Source organism: Colobus angolensis, unplaced genomic scaffold (genome assembly GCF_000951035.1).
Source record: "Colobus angolensis palliatus isolate OR3802 unplaced genomic scaffold, Cang.pa_1.0 Scaffold32, whole genome shotgun sequence".
NCBI classification, from domain to species: Eukaryota; Metazoa; Chordata; class Mammalia; order Primates; family Cercopithecidae; genus Colobus; species Colobus angolensis.
The window spans coordinates 10,809,404-10,836,658 of record NW_012116488.1 but is presented as its reverse complement, the minus strand read 5'-3'; the positions used below and the strand labels follow the sequence as shown (position 1 = coordinate 10,836,658).

Genomic DNA, 27,255 nt, shown 5'->3' with positions numbered 1-27,255 from the left:
AGAAAGAAAAGGAAGGAAAGAAGGAAGGAACGAAGGAAGGAAGGAAGAGAGAGGAAGAGAAGGGCTCTCACAGTGAGCAGTGGCTGAATCCTTCATAATCATTATCCATTTAAACAAAGGAATAAATCCTGGAAGCTAGGTAGGCCAAAGGGTGCAAAGGTGGCCTATCAGTTTCGAGAGACACACAGGCAGGTGTAGTGTTTTCAGGATGCCATCTTCACTGTGCCTTTGGCCAAAGGTGGATGGTAGTGCAACATGTCTAGCATGTATCTGGTAATGAAGATTCTTTGACCTCTGTCTGCACCAGGCACTCTGAAACCTGTCAGCAAGGCTCCCGAGTGAAATGCAGGAGCATGGTCATTGTTGGAGCCACCTCTCAAGAATTCTTTCAGGGGCTGGAAGAACCTGTTCAACAGGTGTCAGAATAAGAGCATTAGAGTGGCCAGGCCATTGTGCCCCAGGAGAACAAAGCTCCATGCAGGAATGAAAAGCTGCGCTTAGCAATCTGAAATGACAGTCTCACAGGCTGCCCTCGTCAATGGTCAAATGCCACCATTTCTGAAAGGTGAAACAAGCAGAGGGCTTATGTATTTTTTCGAGACCAGAATAAAAAAATTGCCATTTTCTAGTCCCTTTGGCTAGGAAAATATCTTTTTTTTTCTTTTTTTTTTTGAGATGGAGTCTTGCTCTTGTCTCCTAGGCTGGAGTGCAGTGGCGTGATCTCGGCTCACTGCAACCTCTGCCTCCCGGGTTTAAGTGATTTTTCTGCCTCAGTCTTTCAAGTAACTGGGATTACAGGCACCTGCCACCATGCCTGGCTAAGTTTTGTATTTTTAGTAGAGACAGGGTTTCTCCATGTTGGCCAGGCTGCTCTCGAACTCTTGACGTCAACTCAGGTGATCCACCCACTTTGGCCTCCCAAAGTACAGGGATTACAGGAGTGAGCTGCTGCTCCCAGCCTCTTTTTTTTTTTTTTTTTTTAAAGGAAGAGAAGGTATCAGAGAAATGCTCCATCCCCTCTCCTTGTCTGTCAGAAGGCAAGACTCCCAGACCTCACCTTGGGCTCCTCATCAAATGGGCTGTACCCTCTCCCTACCCAGCCTAGTTCTAGGCTCCCCAAAACCCCCATGCAGCCTTTCTAGATCTGGGTGGGAGCCTCCTTCTGTTGAACCCCTGAATCCCTTTGCTGGGCCCATCTCTCATGGCTGAGGCCACATTCTCTCATAGCACAGTTACGGGGGACTCTGTCTCCCACATTAGACACTGAAGGCAGGATTTTCCTTCTTTCTTTTATCTTCCCGGCAGTGCCAGATGCATCGCTTTCCATGGGGTTGGGTGAGTAAGCAGGTGAGCTCATGGAGGGGCTGGAGAGGCTGAGTCCAGGCCCTTCTCCTCCCTGGCCGTCTTGCCCTGGATGCCCAGTGTGTACTGTATCCAGCAGGGCATGGCCAATGCGGCTTCGGACTCACCTGCTGGATCCCTGAGTGCTGCAGCAGGGAGAAGCACTTACTAACGTGGCATCTGCAGGAGGAGCCTCCCCATCAGGCCAGGCCCAGGCACCCCCCTTCACTGATCACTCCAGTGGCCCTTCGTGAGCTGCTGGGCCAGATGAAGTGGGCACACAAGTGGCAGATAAGAATGTGACCAGCTGCTCAAGCTCAGAAGAGTGCATGTCCCCTTATCCTATTTACATACCCATTTCAAACCACAGAAACCAAAGATTAGTGCCCATGAGGCAAAGTCCTTTAAAAAAATCAAAACTGGAGTCAAACATGAGGGCTTCTTCTGTTTCTCCTAAGTTACTGCAGAAGAACAGGTCAGCGTTCACTAAGTGCATGCTAGATGTTAGCTATGATGACTATTTTTTTTCTTTAACTTTCTAATGCCTATGTTAGTGCTAAGTTATGAGAGAACATCACACACAGGGGACTGTGGGGGTGGAGGGCTAGGGGAGGGATAGCATTAGGAGAAATACCTAATGTAGATGATGGGTTGATGGATGTAGCAAACCACCATGGCACACATACACCTATGTAACAAACCTGCATGTTCTGCACATGTATCCCAGAACTTAAAGTGTAAGAAAAATATTTTATATATATATATGCATATATATATATATATGTATTTGTTTTTCAATTGTTATTTTAGATTTGGGGGATACATGTGCAAGTTTGTTACACAGGTACATGGCATGATGCTGAAGCTTGGAGTAATTATCTTCCAACCCCCCAAGCAGCCGTGTCAACTTGGAGACCCTTGGGAGTCACAGTGAAGAAGGCCTGGATTTCAAGCCCTCCCCACCCCTCTCAAACACTTCCATCATTCCCCACAACCTCTTCTATTTCCCACACTATGAGGTTCCCTTGGCTGCAGTATCCAATGGTTAGTACACTATTCTCAGTACCTGGGCAATGGGGTCATGAAGGCTGACTCCAGCCTTGAGTTTTAAAGGATTTTTTGTTAGTTTGTTTCTTCCTTTATTGGCTTTTTTTTCCTTTTTGTTATTTTTTAATTTTAACTTTACTTTAAGTTCTGGGATACATGTGCAGAGTGTGCAGGTTTGTTACATAGATATACATGTGTCATGGTGGTTTGCTGCACCCATCAACCCGTCATGTAGGTTTTAAGGCCCACATGCATTAGGTATTTGTCCTAATGCTCTCCGTCCCCTAGCCTCCCATCCCCCGACATTGTATGTTGTTCCCCTCCCTGTGTCCATGTGTTCTCATTGTCCAGTTTCCACTTATGAGTGAGAACATGCAGTGTTTGATTTTCTGTTCCTGTGTTAGTTTGCTGAAAATGACGCCTTCCGGCTTCATCCATGTCCCTGCAAAGGGCATCAACTCATTCTTTTTTATGGCTGCATAGTATTCCATGGTGTGTGTGTGTGTGTGTGTGTGTGTGTGTGTGTGTGTGTATCACACATTTTCTTTATCCAGTCTATCATTGATGGGCATTTGGGTTGGTTCCATGTCTTTGCTATTGTAAATAGTGCTGCAACAAACATATGTGTGCATATATGTCTTTAGAGCAGAATGACTGATATTCCTTTGGGCATCTACCTCATAATGGGATTGCTGGGTCAAATGGTATTTCTGGTTCTGAAATCAGACTGAGGAATCACCACACTGTCTTCCATAATGGTTGAACTAATTTACAGTCCCACCAATGGTGTAAAAGCATTCCTATTTCTCCACAGCCTCGCCAGCACCTATTGTTTCCTGACATAATCGCCATTCTTACTGGTGTCAGATGGAATCTCATTGTGGTTTTGATTTGCATTTCTCTAATGATCAGTGATGGTGAGCTTTCTTGATTTTTAAAGGACTTTTGCCTGTTGGGCACTAATCTTTGGTTTCTGTGTTAGAAATAGGTGTGTAAACAGGGTAAGGGAGATGCGCTCTTCTGATCCCACTGCCCAGGTACTGAGAACAGTACACAATGGTTAGTTTTCCAGCCCTTGCCCTGCGACAATGACTGCTTTTGAAATCATTTCTGCTCCTCCTCTGCTGGACCCTCAGAGGTGACCTCACTTGATCCTCAGAGCATCCCTGTGAGTAGGGCCAGGGCTGGGGAAAGCCATTGAAGTGCCCATGTGCAGGATTTCAGGAGGTGCTCACTCTCGGGTGCCAACCCTGCATTTGCCCGAGCCTCACAGTGGGTGCCTCTTTGAATTTTGCACCATGGGAGTCCCAAGGGAAGCCCCCTCATCGCTATTTTATGGAGCAAGAAGCTGAGCTTCAGACCAAGAACTGTCAAGTTTCCCAGACAGTACCCAGGATTCCCAAATTCCACGGTTGAGTACCTGATGGCTGTCCATGGGGTCATTCTCTTTGGTCTCCCTTTGCTGGTGGTCCTCATGGGGGGCCGGAGGAGCGGGTTCCGAGGCTGGTGTGGTACCCGCACCACCCCTGCTGAGACACAGCACCTGGTCACTGGCACTGGGGAGGCTCTCGCCTGGCACCGAGGAACTGGAGCTGCTCTGAGAGCCATCGGCCTCCTCCTCCCTGGAGTCCAGGTCTGGCATATAGCCCTCTGGCTCTTCGAGATCCATTTCTTCGTTTTTTAGATCCTCTGGGTCTTCTGCATAAGCCTCCAAAACTGCAGCTAGGGGAACCTCATAGTGTGGGAAATAGAAGAGGTCGTGGGGAATGACGGAAACCTTTGAGAGGGGTGGGGAGGGCTTGAAATCCAGGCCTTCTTCGCTGTGACTCCCAAAGGTCTCCAAGCTGACACGGCTGCTTGGGGGGCTGGAAGACAATTCCTCGCCCACACCCTGGAGGTCATCGTCTTCTCCTTCTTCCTCATCATGAGGACGGGTGGACTTTCTCTTGGCCTTTTCATGCACCTCTGGCTTTTTATCCGTTGGCGTCTCTTCTGGGGCTGAAGGACAGCCTTCAGCTTCTTCTCCGGAGTCCTGGTGAGGTTCATGTTTGTCTGTCTTAACTTCAGGCTCTGGAGAATCTTTCTTTTTGTGAGCAGATTTAGTACTCCTTTTACCTCGTTTTTCAGCATGATTCTCAAAAGCCTCAGCATCCTCGTCAGGTTTTGTCTCATGAGGTGAAGGAACTTCGTTGAAAGCCTGGCTGGTAGAAGCAAAATCTACTAGGTCGCTGTTAAATTTTGAGGCTTTTAATGGGATGGCTGCAAAATAGTCTCCCTCCTCTAAAGCTTCTACGGTCATCAGGTTAAGCTTGATCTCAAAGGAATCGGCCATCACAGTATTTTCTCCTGGGGGTGAAAGAGAGTGACTTTCTTCATCGTGGTGGGCTGTACTCTCTAAAGCGCCATTATAGGAGGAAGACTGAGAATTATTGATCGTGCCCTCCGCCAAAAAAATGTCACCAGGGACCTTGTCAGAGGAGGATTCTGGAATCTTCAAGGACTCCTGTTTCTGTTCCTTTTCCGCAGCAACCTCAACTGCCAAGACATGTCCATCCTGCCTCAATGATTCCTTTGCCACTCTTGGGCTCCCTTCAAAGCAAAGGGACAGGTTCTTCCTGCAGGAAGGATCCTTGTAGGTGTCAGTCTCAAAGTGAACTGTTTTCTTGATTGGCAAAGAGTTGGACCTCCCGCTCTCCTTTCTGGATGATAAAATGGAGGATTCTGGAGATGGCTCACTGATGTCGCTGGTCTTACCTGGGCCCCCTTGCAGGACCTGGTCAATGATCTGGTGCGTGAACTCGGTGGAGCTGTCTGACAGTGCATGGCTGGAAACACCATCCAGGCGGAATTCCTTCATGCTCTCGGGCTTGTCACAGACAAAGACTTTGGAGGGTGGTGGGTGGCTGGTTTCGTGGTTAACAGTGTAGGTACGCTCCCCATTTTCAGTCAGAACGAAGACTTTGCTCTCCTGTTCAGAAGGAGTTTCTTTGATGCGAACAAAAGTGGATTCAATAGGAACTTCTTTATCTGAATCGAAAATATCTTCCTGCAAAAAAAAAAAAAAAGAATAACAACAACAAAAAAACACAGAGCAACATCAATAAGAAGAAGGTTTAAGTACAACCCATATCCACCTTTCCCAAAACACAAACAAAAATGGAAAAAGCCACTTCAAACCAATGCAAAGTGTTCTAAGATGTAAATGGTTGTTCCTGCGGAAATATGAAAACATCAGATAAACAAAAAATATAAAACACCATTTTTTTGAAAAGCTGTGGATGTAAGGAATCTCAATAAACCAAGCTCTAAAGAAGGACAATCCCTTCTAAAGTGAGCAGAGATTGTCAGCCACTTCACGCTTGAGGACCATGTTGCCTAGTCTGGGTATGGCTTTGGAGAAGAGCTAATCCACCTGAGATAAGGAAAAGTCAGCCAAATCTTCATTGTTTGTGTGGACTGGTATGAGAGAGTGAATGTGGAAGGACTCCAAACACACAAGCAATTCTCTTCATCCACACAGGGAATTTTGCTGTGTAAGAGCCAGCTGGGGGCAGGGCTGAAAAGCAGAAAATGACTTTGTGGTACAGAAGCACTTGACTCCCAATGCACTGATGGAGTGAACTGACTTCGGTCTCAAATCATTTAAAACCAGAGAGAAGAAATTAAATAAAACTGCAACACAGCTCCTATTGACTGATATGATCAAAACAACAGCTCCTCATCTTACGCACTTGTTTGGGAAAGTGCTATATTTCCTGAGGGAAAAAAATGACATCTACTTTAACCTCTATCGTTCTTTTATATACCAAGTTTGACATAAAATAATTACAAGACATGAAGAGGCAGGAAAACGAAATCCACAATCAAGAGAAGAAATAATCACTAGATATAGATCCATATATGACCCAGAGTTGGAATTCGCAAGCAAAGACTCTAGAATAACTAATGTATGCTACAAGCAATACAAAAAAAAAATAGTTATTCAGGCTCAAAGAACACAATCTCAGATATAAACCCTACAGGAGGGAATGAACAGTACTGGAAACGGTAAATACATGGTCAATATAAAAGACTACTTCAAAGTTTTCTTAAAAAGCCTACTGGCTATTTAGAGCAAAAATAACGAAGTATTGAGGATTAAAACATATGTAGAAGTAAATGACAGTATAGTAGCAAAAATAATGGAGATGAGGTGAGTAAAATTATATATGTGATATATATAAAATATATAAAAATATGTAAAATATGCATTGTACTTGAAGTAGTATATTAATTTAAGGTAAGCGGATGTATGTTAAAGATGAGTATTATAATCACTAGAACAGCTACTAAAAAGATAAAACAAGGTGATGTGGTTAAAAAACCAATAAAGCGGATAAATGTACACAAAAGAAATTCTTGAATAATCCCCAAAAAGTTAAGAAGGAAGGACAATTGAGTATAGAACATATCAGACCAATGGAAAACAATAACCAAGATGCTAGATTAAACCCATATAAATGTGTGAAAAACATACTGATTAAGTATAAATACAAGACCCAACTGTATACTGTTTATAAGAGACATACTTTAAATGTAAGTATACATACACTGGAAGGAAAAAAAATGGAAAAAGTATCACACAAGCACTAATCGTAAGAAAGCTGCTACGGCTATATTCATATCAGACAAAGCACACTTCAAGACAGAGGGAAATTTTATAAAAATAAAGCAATCAAGTCATCAGGAAGATACAATAAATTGTGTCTATGCGCTTAACAGCATAGCATCAACATATATAAAACAAAAACTGGCAGAACTAAGAGGAGAAATACATTCACAATCATAGTTGGAGATTTTTTTTAAACATTTCTCTCCTACATTAATTGATCAGGAAAGCAGGAAAAATCAGTATAAACATAGAATATTAGAATAGCATATTAACATATTAACAGCGTATTAAAGAACATGAGTATTCTTTAACTGCATAAGACACATTCTTTTCAAATGCATATGGCACATTTACCAAAAGAAACCATTTGCTGGGCCAGAAAGCTAGCAACAATGTGTGGTACGTGGTCAGGGCCCAACAAATGTTTACTGAAATGAACTAACTCAGCAGAATTGTTAAGTTCACTGCGTGCCTGGATAAGCTGTGAATTCTCATCTGTATTCCCCTGTAGATGTAAACAGACTGTTCTGCAATGATGCACCATGTTCTAGGAACCAGGATGACTTTCTCCAGATATTATTTCTGGCTCAATCTTTTCCCATCTGCAGTTTCTGACCTCAGCATTGGGGAGATCTGTGTCAGATTTGCTCAATTTTAGCTGTGGCTTTGACTCAGTCAAATACCATATGCTTTAGTTGATTTCAAACTCTGACTACAGATTAAGAGCTCAGGGCCAATGAAAGCCCCAGTGCCTAGTATTTCAAAATACAGTAACAAGCCAGGAAAACTGAATTGCAAAATAATAATCACTACTTTTTTTTTTTTTTTTTTGCTTAAAACAACAAAAACGTGTTATGTTACAGTTCTGGACATCAGAAATCCAAAACAGGCCTCAATGGACTAAAATCAAGGTATTGGCAGGGCCAGATCCCTTTCTTTTGATTTTGTTTAAATTTTTAATTGACAAAAAGTCATTATATATATTTATGGAGTATAATGTGATATATTAAAACATGTATATGTTGTAAAATGATCAAATCTGAGAACTCAATACATTCATTGCCTCAAATATTTATCATTTCTTCGTAATGAAACCAGTTAAAATCTTCTCTTTTAGACATTTTGAAATACACAGTGTATTATTCTTTCTTTCTTTTTTGTAGAGATGGGGTCTTGCTTTGTTGCCCAGGCTGGTCTTTAACTCCTGGGCTCAAGCAATCCTCCCGCTTCAGCCTCCCAAAATGTTGGGATCATAGATGTGAGTCACTGGTTACATTATTATTAACTATAGTCATCTTGCTGTGCAATAGAAACACCAGAACTGATTCCTCCTACGTAACTGTAACTTTATACCCATTGACCAAGTCACCATTATTTGCTAAACATCCACCATTGTTCCAGGCACAGTACTAGGTACTTCACATAACTGTTTATTCTTCACATAACCCTGAAATGTGGGTCATAGTTCCATTTTACAGATGACACACATTCAATAGATACACATTCAATACAGATGTGTATCAGAGAGGTCAAGTTGCCAGCCTGAGGTCACACAGCTCCAAGTGGAGAACTGGCAGTCCAGCCCAGGAATTCCTGCTTCCAAAGCGCCCTGTAAGGCGTCCATATGTGGTGCAGGGACAGGCAGGAAACACACACACACAGGTGGGGGCCGGGATGAAAGCCCCGGCATGGAGGATCCTGGGAAGCTCTTCTGTACAAAACGGAGCCCCAGTTTCAGCTGCATGTTGTAAGGGAATCAAGAGCCTGAACTTTGGAAACACAGAGGGGCCAAACCCCAGCTCTGTGCGTGGTAGCTGAGTGACTATGGAGAGGTCTTTAAGCCTCTTTGAGATGCTTATTTTCGTTGATAAAAGAGGATTATGATACTGAGCCATGCTGGATTGCAGGAATGGCAGGCAGCCCAGAGACACAGGGGCAAGGCAGCCAGCTAGAAAAGCAGCTCCCCTCTCCTGCAAGCATCCTTTAACTCTTTATGCTTTCTGTTTTTCTGTCTGGTACTCATAACTACCCGAAGTTATGTTTTTGCTGACTTATAACTGTTTCCTTTACTAGAGCAAACCTCCACAAGGCCAGGGACCTCAGCCATCTAGTTTATTTCTGAGTCCCCTAAGCCAGGGGCAAGGGTTCAGTCAATTACTAAAGGATTCAAGAAAAGGCTGTCATTGCTGTCATTATTATCAGCTCGTGGTTGTGCATGGGTTGGGTGGGAGTTCAACAGGGCCAGGACAATTTCTAAAAGGTCTGATTCTGTGCCCAAAAAAACTCTGTCACCAAGTATAATCTGGAATTCTGAAAATAAAAAGTCAGGCTTTTCTTTTATTTTTATTGAGACAGAGTCTCGCTCTGTTGCCCAGGTTGGAGTGCAGTGGCGTGATCTCGGCTCACTGCAAGCTCTGCCTCTCCGTTTCATGCTGTTCTCCTGCCTCAGCCTCCCGAGTAGCTGGGATTACAGGCGCCTGCCACCACAGGCTAATTTTTTATATTTTCCGTAGAGACAGGGTTTCACCGTGTTAGCTAGGATGGTCTTGATCTCCTGACCTCATGATCTGCCAGCCTTGGCCTCCCAAAGTAAGGCAGGCTTTTCAATGATCATTGTCTTTTATGATTTTTAACACTGATAAAAATCTGGTAGATGCTAACATGTTCCATCTGACATCTAAAAAAATCAAGAAGCAGATCCATTTTATAAGCAAGCATCTTTTATAATCTTAATAAAGTTTGTCATGGGAAGAGGTTTGTGAGAGGCGTCACTTTCCATCGTGCTTTGAAACTTAACGCATGTTACATATAAATAGTTCCACCCTTATTTGAGGTTTTGCTTTCCTGAGGTTTCAGTCACCCATGGTCAACTGTGGTCTGAAAATATTAAATGGAAAATTCCAGAAATAAACAATTCCTACGTTTCAAATGGTGTGCTGTTCTGAGTAGTGGGATGCAATATCTCACCATCCTGCTCTGTCCTGCCTGGGACTTGACTCGTTCCTCTGTCTAGTGTATCCACGCTGTCTATGCTACCCATCCATCACTCACTCAGTAGCTGTCTGGATGATCAGAGATCAGCCATCATGATATCAAAGGGCTTGTGTTCACATAACCCTTATTTTACTTCGTAATGGCCCCAAACTGCAAAAGTAATGATGTTGGCCCATGGTTATAATTGTTCTATGTAACTATTAGTTGTTGTTAATCTCTTTCTGTGCCTAAGTTCTTAATTAAACTTTATCGTAGGTACGTATGTATAGGAAAAAAATGAAATAATGGTATATATAGGGTTCGGTACTATCCGAGGTTTCAAGCATTGACTGGGGGTCTTGAACTGTATCCCCTGCATATGAGGAGGGACTGCTATCATTCTGAAATTAAAATGTGGTAAGGCCATGCTCAAGGGACTTGGGAGCAACTGGCAATTTTGACTGCTACTTATACAGAGCAACGCTGCCCACGTCCCTGCTTTGTCTGATGGCCAGCAGATGGAAATGTATGGTGTCTGAATTAAAGGTAAGAAAAGCAAACATACGGCTTCCAACTCTGGAAAACGTTCTAGAAACTGTGCGACGTAAGTCACGATAGACTGCTCATCCGGTGTGTCAACCATGATGTCTGTCAAGAGAGACACAGGAATTAGCAGGAGATACAAACACACACGCTTTCAATAGTATTCCCGGATGCCTGATGGGGAAGAATCCCAAAGATCATTGAGGGTTTTTTCTCTTTATTTGCCACTTGAGGAACTTTAGGCTCAAAGAGGGTGAATCACTTGACTGAAATCTCACAGCTGGCTGAAGAACAGAGAAGCAAGGATATAGAATCTAGGGCTTCTTATTCCCCAAATCCTGTCCCTTCTTCCTTGCTGTTTTAGTCCCTTCCACAGCGAGCAGCCAGCTCACTGCTGGTTCAATGGGCAAGGACAGTGAACCAGGCAGCCTGCATATGGTACAGGGAGTCCTACATTAGCCTAACCCACGTGGAAGGCAGCTTCACAGAGACAGCCAAACCATTTAAACAGGCATGGACTCTTCTCCTCTGTCATTCTGCTAATGAAACCTGGTCCTTAAGGAAATCATCTGGGATACACATCGAGCTTTATTTACTAAGATGTTCACTGTGGTGTTGTTACATATAAAAGGAACTATTTCAGAAACAACCTAAATGTCTACCTAGTGAAAGAGCTAAGTACATTTTTTTTTTTTTTTTACGGAGACAGTCTGGCTCTGTCACCCAGGCCAGAGTGCAGTGGCACGATCTCAGCTCACTGCAACCTCCGCCTCCTGGGCTCAAGCGATTCTCCTGTCTCAGCCTCCTGAGTAGCTGGGATTACAGACTGTGGTATCACGCCCAGCTAGTTTTTGTATTATTAGTAGAGATGGGGTTTCACTATGTTGGCCAGGCTGGTCTCGAACTCCTGACCTCAGGTGATCCACCCACCTCGGCCTCCCAAAGTGCTGGGATTACATGCGTGAGCCACCACGCCTGGCCACTAAGTACATTTTACTATGCTCACTAGATGAACTATTATGCAGCCAATAAAAATATATAATAATACATTGTAGCAGTATGTAAAATACTTATGACATAATGTTAAATAAAAAAGCACAAAATTATACATACAGTAAATGATACCAATTATGTAAAAATACAATTAGAGGCATATAAAATATTGGAAAAATATCCATATGATCTGAGTGGTAGAAATATAGGAGACAAAATCTTCAATAGATTTTTCTGTATTTTCCAGATTTTCTATATGGGACGGCAAGTGGTACATTTGTAAAAAAAATTATTAGAAAGAAAGAAAGAATCACTGCTACCTTCTGGCTCCAGGAGCCTGGGGATGTGCAGGGCATCCTGTGCAATGCTGAAGGCCTTCTCTAGATTTTCTCGTGTGGAATTTTCCAGGGCCTGTTTCATGTCCACTAGGCTGGGGTCAATGGCTTTAATCACAGCCAGGAAAGCCAGCCCACTCCTCCAGCTGCCCGCAAAGTCCTGCACCGCCACGCCATACCTGAAGGAAACACAGCAGCGGCAGCCAGGTTGCTGGTTAGGAAACAGACTCAAAGGAGCAAGGTCAGCATGCAGCAGCTGCATGGGTTTCTGAGTGGGGCAGAGCTGCCTTGGTCCCTGAGCATGGGAGAGCTGCCCTGAACCACTCACATTTCCATTTCCAGCCAAATGGAGTAGGAGGGTATACATTGAACAAAGAGGTGAAATAGGACCCTGGGTTCCCCAATTCTCAGACACATAAAGGACCAACTGTATAGACCATTCCTTGTATCAGTGACATTGAAAACATAACAAGGACGTGCTGGGCCATAAAAATGGAACCAGAAAGACACAAGTTTGTACCTTAGCTGTCCCCTGTGCTTCTAGTGCCATGGCCTTGGGCAAGCCAACGAGCTCTCTGAGCCTCAAACTCCACACAGTGAACTTGCTGGGGCTTTTGTGGGGAAAGTCAAGCCTGGCCCCAGAAGAATGGCCATGTCATAGGGTCAACCTAATATGCAACGTTGGGAGCCCAAGAAAGCCACTCACTAAATGACAGCTACTATTATTAACAGTAATAGAAATAAAAGCATCATTATAAAAGTGAGGGGCAGAGAGCTTTCACTCTATTTTGTAAAACGGAGGCTGCCTCAATTTTTAAAAGTAAAAGTGAAGGACAAAAGGGGAGAGAATCCTGCCAGGCACTAATTTCCTTTAGAATCCATCCTGTGACTCCACCAATCCCTCAACCATGGTCAATGAACTCTCTTAAAACAACAACAACAACAAAAAACCCAAGCACCTTTTTATTTAGAAATTATTTAAGACCCAAAAGAAGCTGCAAACACAGTACAGAGAGTCCCTATTCTTTCCCAGCTTCCTCCAGGGACAGCATCTTATGCTACCAGGGTATGTTATCCAAACCAGAACACCGACATTGGTCCAAGATAATTATAAATTAAGCTATAGACTGCATTTGAATTTCACATTTTCACAGGTGTTAATTTTCATGGGGGTGGTGTACAGATTAACGTAACCACCACAATAGAGAAACAGAACTGTCCCATCACCCCAAGACACTTCCTCTCCCTTACAGTCACACCCTCCTTCTACCCTAACCCCTGACAATGAACCCTTTTCTGGTTGATTTGTATGTAAACAACATTTAATGGTGGTTCACATTTGTCAGTTTCAATCTACCCCGTGTGATCTCTCCATCAAAACTCTAAAGGTCCAGCCTCTCTTCCCTCTTTTATTTCCACACAGAGGGGAGAAAGGAATCAATATTTGTGGCGTGCTTAATATGGGCTGGCACTGTGCAAGGTGCTCTTTCATGGATTTCATGGATTTCGCCTAATTGTCCTGGAAGGCAGTGAGTGACAGGATACCATTTGCAGTTGGGGCTTGGAAAAGTAAATGATTTACCAGGATCTCAACCAGTCCGTATGTTGAGAAGCTGGGGCAGCCCCAAGTTGGGTAGGTTTCCACTACACTGGTCTGGCATGTGTGCCCATGGTCCAGGGGCTGTGGGCCTGCTACTGGTAAAAAGGCCTGATACAAAACTGCTCAAATCACTCTGCTGCTGGCGTGGGGTGACTCAGGGCTGGAACTTGGCTCCAGTTCCCGTCTCGATTTTGGAAGATCTGACCTAACTTTGAGTATGTTACAGCCTTTATTATTACTATTTTTAAAGTAGGTACAGTCTCTGGAAGATACCCTGAAGCTTAAATGCATACAAGTCATTAGAATCCAAGAGATATGCCCATTTTGGGAGACAACATGATGAAAGTCCCTCTGATCTGTATTCAGATCTTCTCATCAGCTTTATGCAAACCAAACATTCTGCAAACTGCATTTTGTGTGTACTGCAAAACCAAAAAAATGCAGTGTTTCCTGTTCTGATATTTATTTATTTATTTATTTATTTTTGAGATGCAGTCTCGCTCTGTTGTCCAGACTGGAGTGCAGTAGCACTATCTCAGCTCACTGCAAGCTCCGCCTCCCGGGTTCACACCATTCTCCTGCCTCAGCCTCCGAGTAGCTGGGACTACACAGGCGCCCATCACCACGCCCGGCTACTTTTTTGTATTTTTAGTAGAGACAGGGTTTCACCGTGTTAGCCAGGATGGTCTTGATCTTTTGACCTGGTGATACACTTGCCTCAGCCTCCCAAAGTGCTAGGATTACAGGTGTGAGCCACCGCGACTGTCCCCCTTGTTCTGATATTCTATATGAAGCAATGGGCACATACATAACTGGCACCTTAATAAATACTAGTTCTCCTTTCTTCTGCCTGAAAGCAGCTAGTTAAATGAAGTGGTGTGGGGAGAGGGGCTGCAGCTTACTTTCTCGTTTTCCTCTGCACCCACGCCAACAGGGCTTTGATGGCCTTCCTCTGGTCTTTCACGGATATTGCCACGCTCCTCTCTGCAGTGGGTGTGGGTGGGAAGGATGAGTCTGAGTCTGTGCCCCCTGAGCCAGGGGACAAGCTGGAAGATGGAGAGTTTCTGCTGAGGTTGCCTGTGAGCTCCTTAATCTGGAAGGAAAATGGCATTTCAGACTCCAGCAACAGACCCACCCTCTCAGCAAGCCCCTTGTCTGGCGGGTGGCCACATGAACCGTGGCTGGAGGGAACAGCTCATGCAGAATTGGTTCTCTGAATGCCGAGAAACCTTTTCTGATGGCTGTGGCAGGGGACAGGCAGTACTTGCGATTGCCTGTCCATTTCTTGTGGCTTGTGGTGCACGTAATTACACTATACAGGGAGGACTATCTTTTCCTGGAGTCTTTCCAGCTCCAGCCAGCACTTCGTATCAGGTCTTTCTGACTCAACTCGACCACCCCTTTCCTCTCACTGCCCATCACTCCCAGACTCACTGAGCTCTTTCAAGTCCTACTGCCTCTGCTCATCCTGCCCTTGTTGCCTCAATGTCCCTTCCCTCCATCTGTGAACTCCTCTCATGAGGACTTCTGTAAGATATGCAGAACCCTAGGCTCTATACCAGGGCTGTTAGAATCAGAATCTGTTTCAATACCACCCTTAGGCAATTCACACACACAGTAGGTTAAGTCTAACTTAGTTTGGAGGATGAGTAGGAAGTCTAGCGTACTCCTACTCATCCTTCAAAACCCAGCTCTGGTGTCACTTCTTCCAGGAAGTTTACCTTACTCTACTCCCCCATCTGAGCTAGCTGCCCCTGCTTGGAGCTCTAGCATCACCTTCTGCCATATAGGATTGACTTGTCTGTGAGGGGTCATGAGGGCAGGGCCTTTTACTTTCAGCACATGGCACCTTGGAGAAACTCAACAGACATTTGTTAAATAAAAAAATGAAGTCCTAGGGCGGTGGATTTAAGTTCTTGACTTTTACGACATCTTCAGGATGTTTCCAGAATCTCTGAGGAAGTTTAATAACAGATAGCAGTAATTGAAGCACACATATAACACATGGTGGCTGTTGCTTCTTCTTTCTTCTTTTTTTTTTTCTTTTTTTGAGACAGGATCTCAGGATCTCATTCTGTTGCCCAGGCTGGAGTGCAGTGGCATGATCATGTCTCACTATAGCCTTAACTCTCAGCCTCAAGTAATCCTCCAAACTCAGCCTTCCAAGTAGCTGGGACTACAGGCACACACCACTAAGCCTGGCTAATTTTATTTTTTGTAGAGATGGGGTCTTGCTCTGTTTCCAGGGCTGATGTTGAACTCCTGGGCTTTCAAGTGACCCTGCCGCCATGGCCTCCCGAAGTTCTGGGATTACAGGCGTGAGCCACTGTGCCCGGCCCATGTGGCTTCTTTGGATGCTCACCACCTATTATGACCACTGCTCCCATTTCACAGACACAGAAACTGAGGCTCAGAGAGAGTGAATCTTTTTTTTTTTTAAGTTCAGGGTTCACCCAGAACAGGAACTACTGTCTCCAGACCTTGTTTGTGCTCATGCTTCTCTGAAATGCAGGCATTGAGCCAAAATCCCAAGCAAATCATACCCAGGTGGATCACTTTCACTCTTGGGAGGGTAATCGAACAGTGAACCACGAGTTTCTATTCCAAAAGCGAGTGGGCTCTAGAAAATGAGATACCAGCTCTCTCCTGACAGGGAAATGAACTTCAGCACAATTTAAAATGTTATCTTCTGATGGGTTGATGGGTGCAGCAAACCACCATGGCACGTGTATACCTATGTAACAAACCTGCACGTTCTGCACAGGTACCCCAGAACTTGAAGTTTAATAATAAAAAATAAAATAAAAATAAAATGTCATCTTCTTACTCCAATCACAGATCCAGTTCTTCCTCTATAAAATCTGCATTTCCAATTAGAGGCTGAAGTTGCAAAGAACGGAACAATAAGGTCTCGCCTGTTATTCTTCTTCCTCAGGCATCTTTAGTATAAGCTCTTTAATCATCTCTAAGGAACACTGAGTGATTTCAGCAAAGTAACTCTACCAAGTTCCATTTTTGGTCAGGAGTATTTCCCTAGTTCTTGCAACACTTTAGAACAAAGTTATTTTTTGAAGTAAATATTTAACTCTTCCAGTCCCAAGAGGATGGCTATTCTCTTCTAGAGAACTCATACGACTTTTAAAATCACAGGGACTGTAGCAACCAGATTCTTCTGGTGCTTTTTCAGTGAGTAGAAAAGATAAAATCTGCCATAAATTAAGCCTCACTGCCTCCTTCGATCTGGCCCCACTCTCTTCTGCGGCGCTCAGCAGACACAAGATCATGATTGTGTGTTTTGGAAAGGAAATGATCTTACCTGGAAGAAGAGGATTATGTTCCATATCAGCCCAAGAACCAAAGAAGGGTTGCCATCTGCTATTTCTGCTGCATCAATGCTAACCAGTTTTACCTGGAGGGAAGCAATTTATGAACTTAAAGGGGGGTGTCCAGGGAGGATAACACATGTTATTTTCTGGTTCTCTCTCTCTCTCTCTGTGTCTATGTGTGTGTGTGTGTGTTTGTGTGTGTGTGTGTGTTTGCATAAGTCTGTTTTTCTTACTTACCCTGCCATTCTCAAGGACACTCAGCATGCAAAACTGTATTTAATTAACACATACATAGCACTTACAATGTGTAGCCTCTAAACTCCTTACAAATATTAACTCATTTTATACTCACAATAAACCTATGATGTAGGTGTATGAGTCCGTTCTCACATTGCTGCAAAGATACTACCTGAGACTGAGTAATTTATCAAAGGAAAGGGGTTTAATGGACTCCTCACATAGTTGGGGAAGCCTCACACTCATGGCGGAGGGTGACAGGGAAGCAAGACACATCTCACATGGCGGCAGGCAAGAGAACGTGTGCAGGGGAACTCCCCTTTATAAAACCATCAGATCTCAGGAGACTTATTCACTATTATGAGAACAGCATGGGGAAGACCTGTTCCCCTGATTCAATGACCTCCCACTAGGTCTCTCCCATGACACCAGGGAATTATGGGAGCGACAATTCAAGGTGAGATTTGGGTGGGGACACAGCCAGACCATATCAGTAGGTACTTCTATCGTCCCTCCAGTTCAGGTGAGGGAATTTCAGAGAGGTGAAATATAATGTGCCCAGCATCACACAGCTGGTAAGGTTTCAGTCATTCTTTTCCGAGAGAGACGGAAAATGTCCGGTAGGTCTGTCTGCTACACAAACACCACCACACCTGGATTTAGCACGTCCTTGGAACAAACACAGAGCACCGACATGAGCTATCATGGACGGTGGGTGGGTGAGTTGACTGCTAATTAGAAATAGTACATTGGGATAAGGTTTATGCCCAGGGTTTCTGCACCATTAGAAAATATCCCACTGATGAGTTGAAATGTGCCTCTTGCAGAAACACTTAGCTAAGGTCTTATCGATGTATTTAACTATGTTCTGACCACAGAATGATGCTCTTGGTAAATCCCTGAGGCCAACCTGGCATCTGGACCAGCAGCATCTGCATCACTTGGGACCCCTGTGTTAGAAATGCTCATTCTCTCCTATGCCTACAGAATCAAAAACTCCATGGGTGGGCCCAGAAATCTGCATTTTAACAAGTGCACCAGGTGATTCCAGCGCATGCTCGGGGTTGAGGATCACTGCCCTAAGTCATCAGTTCATTCCACAAACAAAATCTAAGCACTGGACACAGATTGGGGCTCTGCAGACCTCTCTAAAAAGGGCCAGAGAGTAAATATTTAAGGCTTTGCAGGCAACACTGGTGTCTGTCACATTTTTTTCTTCTTTCTTAACAACCTTAATAAAGCAAAAGTCATTCTTCAGGAGAAAGAGAGGAGAAATAAAGTCAAGATACACTATCAGGTCCACACTGCAAAATTCTGCCTGGCAGACTGGGGAAAGAGAACCTGAAAAGATCATCTCATACAAAACCTTTTTCTTTTTCCTCTATTTCTTTTCTCTCTCTCTTACCCTCATGGCTTTTTAACCTGTTTGACATGGGTCTCTGATCCTGAGTTCGTCATGGGTTTCTGACAACATCAATCAGTTAGGCCTGGGCTTGCCTAATCGAGGGAGAGTTCTGGGTTCCCTAGCTGCAGCCTGTTTGGAGGGCAGATGCCAAGAATATAATTCAGACAACACAGGCTCATCACTGGCAGGTCGGAGGCCAGGAAGGAAGCTGTCAATACTGTGAATGACACCGTCGATCAAATTCAGGTCCAATACTGTGTCCACATTCATCACGAGCACACGTCCTGCATGATGGATCACCCGTGAGAACTTGCCTGCTCGTCTCCTAAGCCTCTGCTCTGACAGCTCCTTCTGTTTCTGTGGCTTTACTGAGCACATTCCAGTCCAGGGCAACCAAAGCTGCTAGTCAGCTTGATCACCCCCGCCTTCCCTTTCAGCTGGGGGAAGCCCAAATGGCAAGTGACAGCTGTGGCCCTCTAAGCTGAGGTTTCAACGTGAGGAGACAGAGCTGCCTCGTAGGGATGCCATAAACACCATGGTGCACCATCCCAACAGGGGAAGGGCAGGGCTGAGCAGGGAGCCGCTGGCTCTTGGGAGCGCCATTTAGAGAACAAAACCCTCCTGAGGTGCCTAGTTCCCTCAGAGAACTGGGCTGAGGGAAGGTAGTGATTACAGGCGGTACAAGGTCCCAAAGAGCAGATATTTCCAAAGACCGTGGCTTGGGTGCCCAGCCGCCATTTTGTTTTTCGTGGTGAATAAAAAAGTTAACAGCCAGACTTCAGTTAAGAGCTTCAGGGACAATGTTTTCCTCCTCTTGTTCCTCCTAACTCAGCTGTTTTTGCCAGACTGAGAACAAGCTGAGGAACTGGTTTATGGAAATATTCCCTCTCCCTCCTCGGCTGGGAGAAGGTGGTATCACACCTAGTCATCACATGTCGGGTGATAACTCAGGGGCCTGCTGAGTGATAACGGCCATCCCGAGAATGGAGAGTGCTTTTCACAGGTCAGTTCCTTTAGTGTTCACAATATGCCCATTTTAGAGATGAGGAAGCGCAGGTTTAGAGAAGTTGAATAACTTGCAAGTCACAGAGCTGGTCCTGTGGGGCAGCCCATCTCTGACATGGGCATAATAACTGTACTCTGAGGCGCGATGAAACGTCCTCCCTGCTGAGCCGCCCCTACCCATGTGTGAAGAACGTGGAGCAGTGTTCCAGGCACAGAAAAAGTTCATCAGAGTCTAGAAAGTTACATCAAGATAGGGAGAATTTTATACTTTTTTTCCCCCTGGCTCATTTAGCCTCCCTCTTCCCCTTTTTCTCCCATATTCTGTTCCAAGAGAAAGTTTTACACTCGGACATGCTTGCCATACTCTTATTCAAGGGAATGAAGGAGAAAACGTGAACTAAGTTATAAATATCTGAGAGCCAGTCAGCTGCTCCGCCTTTCCACGACTGAACGTCCATCAGAGTTTTAATCCTGATGGCTGCCAAGTGGGTGGGCACGGAGTCAGGGACTATGTTCCCAACGGAGGGGTCATCTGAGTGATTTCTGTGAAATTTAAGCTTAGTTTAATCGGACCATTTTAGATCAGTCCCCGTCTCACGCTTCTCTTGCGACCAGCACTGAACTTCAAATGACATCCTTTTCCTAACAGGACAAGCTTGTGTTAGCAGGATGTGCTTCAAACACTTACATTGCTATCTTCCAAAAACTTAAGTGCTTTCGCTATGTTGTTCAACCGAAAAATGCGATGCGACGAGGATTTGTATTCGTGCAGCTATAAAACAGAACAGAACAAAACAAGCACATTAAACCCACGCAGGCACTTCACAATGCCCAGCGGTGCTGCTGGGTGTGCTCTGCTTTCTTCACATGAATTTCAAGAAAAAGTTAGGGGCTCACAACTAAAACCCACCTGGAATGCATCCAAACTCACACAGGTGCCTCTCAGGACATACAAATGTGACATCAGAGAGCTCTCAAAGGTCGGCCTTATTTACAGTACTTGGGATTTAACTCACTGAAGTTGGTGAGTTGGGGGGAACCGAAGTGGGTCAACAAGGGACAAATTTGTCAATTTTTTCTCTGGGACCCAGCTCCTGGCTTGTTAGATTCCTCCCTTCTCCTGAGACCCTCCGTAACATGTTCCCTTCGCTGAACTGCTGCTTGTGTTAGGACAGGGAGCACTGGCTGCCAGCATCACTGCTCAGCTGCTAAATCATCCAGCCAAGGTCCTCCCCAGTGGCGGCAGATGTTTCTGTTTTCTAGCCAAGAGTTTTGTGGACAGTTATCCCAGGTCGAAAGAGAGAAAGAGGCAGAGAGACATCTGCGGAAGCTAAAACTCTGACAACATTAGCTCTACATACCAGGAATGCCATCACAGCCAACTCACCCTGAAATGAACCGCATCAATGCTCCTCCAGGTTGGGGGAAGATTGCATGACAAGGCAAACCAGTGGGTCAGTTCTACCAGGTGTGAAGTGCCAGGCCACGCTCATGGGGAAGTGGAGGACTGTTCTTGGCTGGGCTCCAGAATCAAAGACTCCCTGTGGAGGCCCACCAAGGACACAGTAGCTGGTGACCAGGGCTCTGGCAATAAAGCGGGGAGCCTGCGTTGCTGGGAGCATAAACAAGGGACTAGAAGGTACTTTTTCAGGAAGTCCTTTGGGGACCCTGCTCATGGCGAGACCCTCTAAGAAACCAAATACTGTTGAGAATTCATCACATAATATTGCATAGCCCTCTGCAGGCGCTGCTAATAGGTATCTTGTGTTTTGCCACTGGGAAAGCAAAGGTGGGACGGTTAAGAGGTCTGATAAGGCACCAGCTACATTATATCTGAGAAGAGAAGCAGGGACTCTTGACTTTAGACCTACAGTTAAGGACAGACCCAGGACATTCTGTGCTGGCTGAGCTATGGTTTGGTAGAGTCGTGACCCCATTGCTGCACCTTTGTGTTAGGTACAATGGGTTGCCAAGGCCATATCAAACACTGGACTCTGGAACAGGCTTTCTCAACCCTGACACTTCTACCATTCTGGGCTGGATCAGTTTGCCCCCTCATGGAACATTTCATCATGTCTGGGAGCTTGTTAGCTGTCACACATGGGGGTGATACTGTTATTTAGCAGTTAGATACTAAATGTCCTGTAATGCACAGGACATCTTCCCACAACAAGAAACTATCTGACCCAAATGTCAACAGTGCCAAGGCTGAGAAACTCTGCTGTTTGTGAAGAGAACAAGGGTCAATCTGCACACAGCAGACGGATGCAACATGGAGAAGTCTGGCTAATGTCCAAAGTGGAATGAACGTCAAGACCAGCTGGCTCAACTTCAATCATACTTAAAAAGAATGTTCTAGAAGCCAGCAGTTCTAGTTTTAGCCTTAGGATGGTTGATAAAAGGCCTTTTTCTTCCAATTTTTCCAATTCTTAGCGATCATTCTAGTTTATATAATGGCTGGCTGGCTAAATTTTAACTGTTTAGTTCTAAACTTAAGCCTTAACAGACTCACCAAAAACACTAGGCATTTATTTTCTAAAATACATTGACTTAAAAAAAAAAGTACTAGTTCGTTCCACATGATTATATGGCTCGTAGGCACTAATAAAAAGAGTCACCGCTTCAGAGTTTCTTAGTATAGGGTCTGTCCAGGTATTTGTGTTGAAAAGAAAACCTCAACAGCGTTTTCCTTTGCATTTTCTTTCTTTCTGACCCTGCTATAACATACGTACCAGATTCCGCCCAGACAGGACTTCTAACAAAGCCATTAGGATTTTGCCATCTTGTATATCGACGAATAGATCTTTAACTTCTAGAGATGGGTTGCACTTTGAAAGAGAAGGGAAGAAAGTAGCCAATTAGCAACCTGTGTAATCCACAAAGCTATTTTCAGAGATGCCACTTTCTGCTCAAGAGAAAACTTCCAAACATCCAGCTCTGTTTACAGGTAGAAACGCCCATCCAAGGAGGTAGCAGGCCCATCGCCCTGGAGGTGATACCCGGGCAGCAGTGCACAGCCACTTGGCAGGAAGGCTGCAGAGAAGATTCACCAACAGGGGACTGATCAAACAAGTGACCCTTGGGGGCCCTTCAAACCGAAGATCTCAGATCCCAAGTTTAGATCACATCCACATGCTTAAGGGCAGAAAGAAATGGCATATCTTGACTATATCCTTCTTCAGAATAAAACAATTCTATGAGGGCTTATGTGAAATTACCTAGTACAAGCCCTTCATTTTATTTTATTTATTCATTTGTTTTTTTTGTTTTTTTGTTTTTGTTTGTTTGTTTTTGAGACAGAGTCACGCTCTGTCACCCAGGCTTAGGAGTGCAGTGGCACAATTTCGGCTCACTGCAACCTCCACCTCCCGGGTTCAAGTGATTCTCCTGCCTCAGCCTCCCGAGGAGCTGGGATTACAGGCACCTGCCACCATGCCCAGCTAATTTTTGTAGTTTTAGTAGAGACGGGGTTTCACCGTGTTGGCCAGGCTGGTCTCCAACTCCTGACCTCAGGTGATCTGCCCACCTCGGCCTCCCAAAGTGCTGGGATTACAGGCATGAGCCACTGCGCCTGGCCGCCCTTCACTTTAGACTGGGGAAACTGAGGTTCAAAGAGGATGAGTGATAGTCGCAGCATTTGGTCAAGCTAGCTGTTCAGTATTGTCCTGTTTCCTGTATCCGGCCACAAGCGCCGAACGCTAGCGCACCCTAGATCCACGTGGCAATGACAAGACCCTGGGCCAGTTACTCCCCAGGCTTCAGTCCGGTGTCAGCAGCGCTCCGCCATCTCCAAGACCGCTTTAGTCTTCAAAAGTGTGCCCTCCTGAGGTGCCCGTCATTGCTTCACCAAGATTTAGACCAAATTTGGAGGTGGTGGGGCCCTTACCAGAGGAAGCCGGGAAAGGGGGCTGGTGTGTGAGAACTGGGTAGGAGAGCGGGCGGCTGGCAGGACACAGCTGACCTGCTGAATGGCTCGATGGGTGGCTGAAGGGAAGGATCCTTTCCTCACCCCACGTGTGTAGGCTCACTAGGAACTCAAAGGTTCAGAGGTCGATTTACATGTCCATGTGTATATGTATTTATATGTTTAGGTACAAAAGCAATTCAAGCTCATTATTACAAATCAAACTCATTAAAGTTAAAACCAAAAAAAAAAAAAAAAAAAGCTGCATGCTACTCCTCTAATCCTCCACAAAATCCAACTTCCTGAGATAAATCAACATTGCACCTCTCCCATGAGCCAATGAGAAGCAAGGCCGTTAGACACACCTGAGTTCAAAGCCAAGTTCTACCTTGACAGCAACTTGGCCTTGGGCATGTTCTTTAACCTCCCTGGGGCTAACCTGACCTTGCACACTTGCACAAAGACAATGTACTTGTCTGCAGTGTCAGGTGAGGAATCTGACCCTCATCAGAGGGCTGGACTGGAATGCAATGAGATCATGCAGGTAGGCAGCCTGGCACAGCACCCACCTGCCCAGCCCAGAACCACCTGCTGACCGCTAAGTGGCTTCCTGCCTGCAGAGCCTTGGATGCCCTCCTCAGGAAGACATTTCATTCAGAAGGCGTATGCCTCGTGGCCATCAGTGGAAGGGAGATGTCCTCAGTTGGCGGCCCCTTCGTAGTGAACGGCTCTTGAAATACCTTCTCTCTGCCCCACTCGCTCACTTGCTGGGTTCCCCGGGTCAGTAAACAGAAGCCCCAGCCTCCGTTCCCATAGACTACTTCCTTCTCCCTAAGGGAACACGCAATTTCCTAAACAAGATCTGGAGCGTGGAGGGGGGCCTCGGAAGGAAAACAGACAGAAGCCCCCTGGGCTTTCCTCTCTGGGCCTAGATCTGGAAGGGGTCTGCTGTCCAGGTGGTATCCACTAGGAGCTTGGCTGGACATGGCCGAAAGAACTGGCTGGAACTTGTGGGTTAGATGCTCCAGTGCGAGGATTTGCAAACTCTGTTCCCTGGAACCTTAGACTTCAGCAGAGCAGCTTTAGGATGCCCTATGGGAGAGAGGGGGGTGGAGGAGGCAGCTGATCCCACTGCACCCGCTTTAATCAGAGAGGCTCAGCTCTTACTGGCCTGTACAGTCAGCCCTCAGTATCTATACGGGATCGGTTCCAGGACTTCCCTCGGGTACCAACATCTGCAGATGCTCAAGTCCCTGATATATAACAGTGAAGTATTTGTATATAATCTATGCACATCCTCCCATATACTTAAAATCGCCTCTAGATTACTTATAATACCTAATTCAGTGTAAATGTGATGTAAATAGTTGTTATACTCTATTGTTTAGGGAGTAATGACAAGAAGCAACTCTGTACATATGCAGTACAGATGCAGTTTTTTTTTTCTGAGTATTTTTTATCTGCTGTTGGTTGAACCCACAGATGTGGAACCCCAGAGGAGGAAGGATGACTATGTTTACGGTTCTAGGTAACGCTTTGCTTGAAGAAAGATTTCTACGGTCTAAACAAGCTTGATAATAACTCCTCTTAATCGCAACAGAATCTCTGGGAGCAGGGTCCAGAAACTTGCATTTTTCTTCTTCTTCTAGAATCTTCTTCCTCTTCTTTTTTTTTCTTTTTTGAGATGATATCTTGCTCTGTGGCCCAGACTGGAGTGCAGTGGCGTGATCACAGTTCACTGCAGTCTCAAACCCTCAGCTCAAGTGATCCTCCCATCCCAGCCTCTTATATAGCTGGAACCACAGGCATGTGCCATCACGTCCGGTTAATTTTTAAAACTCTTTGTAGAGATGGAGTCTCTCTGTGTTGCCCAGCCTGGTCTCCAGTTCCTGGGCTCATGTGATATCCTCCTGCCTTGGCCTCCCAAAGGGCCGGGATTACAGGCATGAGCCACCATGCCCAGCCGAAACCTGATTCTTAACAAGCTCCCACCCCAGCATGAATTCCCTGTTTACCTTTTTGTACTGGGGGCTTTGGCAAGGTTAGAACAGCTGGTCTGGGTGCTCTCTCTGCTCCTGGGTACAGGGAAGGCTGGGCATTCACATGGGAGACAGGATTAATGGGGCGTGGAGCTCCTGAGGCCAATGGGAGGGTGGCATCCATAACCAGCCAGAGACCCAGGGGCAGGAAACAGTGGAACTGTGGCCCAGCCACCCTTTCCCTGTGGGAAAGCCTCCTTCCCGTGGCAGCCATGGAGGGTCTGTGTTTCATTTTTTATGGAGGAAGGTGGCATTTCCTTACCCTTTATACGAGTCCCTTTACCCCCAGTTAGTCAAAATACAGGGCAATTCCACCCGCAGGTGCATAGAAAAAGGCTTCGCTTCAAGGGCAACAGCGACTTTGAACCAAAAGGCAAATTATTTTCTTTGCAAACTGCAGCAGCGCCTTGGGCACATTCCACCCTGAGCATGACGGGATCAGGTTACTGAGGCTCTTACGGAAATGTTATTCCTGTTAATGCGAGGCAGAAAATGCGAGACCCGAACAAAATACCCCCTGATAAATGGACTAACAAAATTTCCAGTTACCAGCCCTGGCCGTGGCCAAGCCTTACTTCTGAGTTAAACCTGAAGAATAATTTCCATTGACAGTTCCTGTAAGAGCCTCAGCAGCAGCAGCAAACAAGGCCTTGGCCGGAGTCCATCCTGTGAGATGGCAGGGGGAGAAATTGAACCCGCGCCAGGGAAAACACTCCTCGGGCCCCAAACGCTCCGTGGGCTTCATGAGATCGGTATGGCCGAATAAACAGCACCCCCAGGGCTTTCTTCATGATCTAACTCCTTCGGTAAATTAAGGAATTTTTCCAGAAGCCAGAGACTCAGTAAATATTTCTGACAGCCTTCAAATTGCAGTTAAGCCCAATTCACCGAGGAGTTCCTGGGTTTCCTTTACATGAAAGGTTGTTCTTGAAAGTCTCAAGGTTGGAAACATGGCTGTTAATTTTGCCCTGTTTATTAGACATCAGTTTCAGGTGCTATCTGATTTATCTTCAGAGTGGGCGCTACCCACCTGCCCTGAGACAGGGGCAGGAACTTGGCCAGGGAGAAAATCCTTGATATGATAAATGCGAACAGAGGTTCATTTGGGGCAGTGAGTGGGTGCGGGGATATTCGCCACATGACCCTCTGTACTTTTCTGTATTTATTTATTTATTTTAATTTTAAAAAAAGAAAGAAAGAAATACTCCATGGCTCTAGTGTGTCCCCCAGCCGGAATTTCCAGCTACCCTGACACACATCAGGCATTAATTTAAGAGCTCAGTGATCTCAGGTTTGGGGACCGGTTTTCTTTTTTCCTCCCCCCCAAAAATAACACTTCACTTCAGGAGCATGGCTGAAAATGTGCCAATAATCAAAACAACTGGCAGATGATTCATAAGCTTCATGTGCGACACAATCTTTCACCTGTAGAGTTCAGGATGCTCCAGGTGAAGTGGTGGCACTGCGTCACACATTCTGCACGTGGGGAGTAGAGGTGTGGGTGGCCGAAAGCCTGCTTGGGCAACATCCTAGACCTAAAGGTAAACTATGGGAATTAGAATTGTGGTCAATAGCTCCACTTCCTAAAAGCCACATTTATTTTCTCTGCTTTCCAATCATTTCAGTGATTTCCTCTGAGAACCTTTCTTTTGTGTTAACCATAAGGGCAGTCAATAGTTACTCCCGAACCTTTTGTTTTGTTTTGTTTTTTGAGACAGGGTCTCGCTGTGCCGCCCAGGCTGGAGTGCAGTGGTGCGATCTCGGCTCACTGCAAACTCCACCTCCTGGGTTCAAGCGATTCTCCAGTCTCAGCCTCCCCAGTAGCTGGGACTATGGATATGTGCCACCATGCCCAG

At 45.3% G+C, this 27,255-nt stretch overlaps 1 protein-coding gene across 1 annotated transcript in view; it reads right to left on the bottom strand.

Moving 5' to 3' along the window:
• Positions 1–27,255, bottom strand: part of CLMN (calmin (calponin-like, transmembrane)) — a 130,257-nt gene that overhangs the window by 6,345 nt on the left and 96,657 nt on the right. The window contains exons 3-9 of the mRNA XM_011951516.1: positions 22,189–22,284; positions 20,145–20,228; positions 16,800–16,892; positions 14,386–14,576; positions 11,869–12,062; positions 10,578–10,660; positions 3,809–5,434 (exon numbers count right to left, since the gene is read on the bottom strand). Coding sequence (XP_011806906.1) covers positions 3,809–5,434; positions 10,578–10,660; positions 11,869–12,062; positions 14,386–14,576; positions 16,800–16,892; positions 20,145–20,228; positions 22,189–22,284 — 2,367 coding nt within the window. The remainder of the gene's footprint in view (positions 1–3,808; positions 5,435–10,577; positions 10,661–11,868; positions 12,063–14,385; positions 14,577–16,799; positions 16,893–20,144; positions 20,229–22,188; positions 22,285–27,255) is intronic.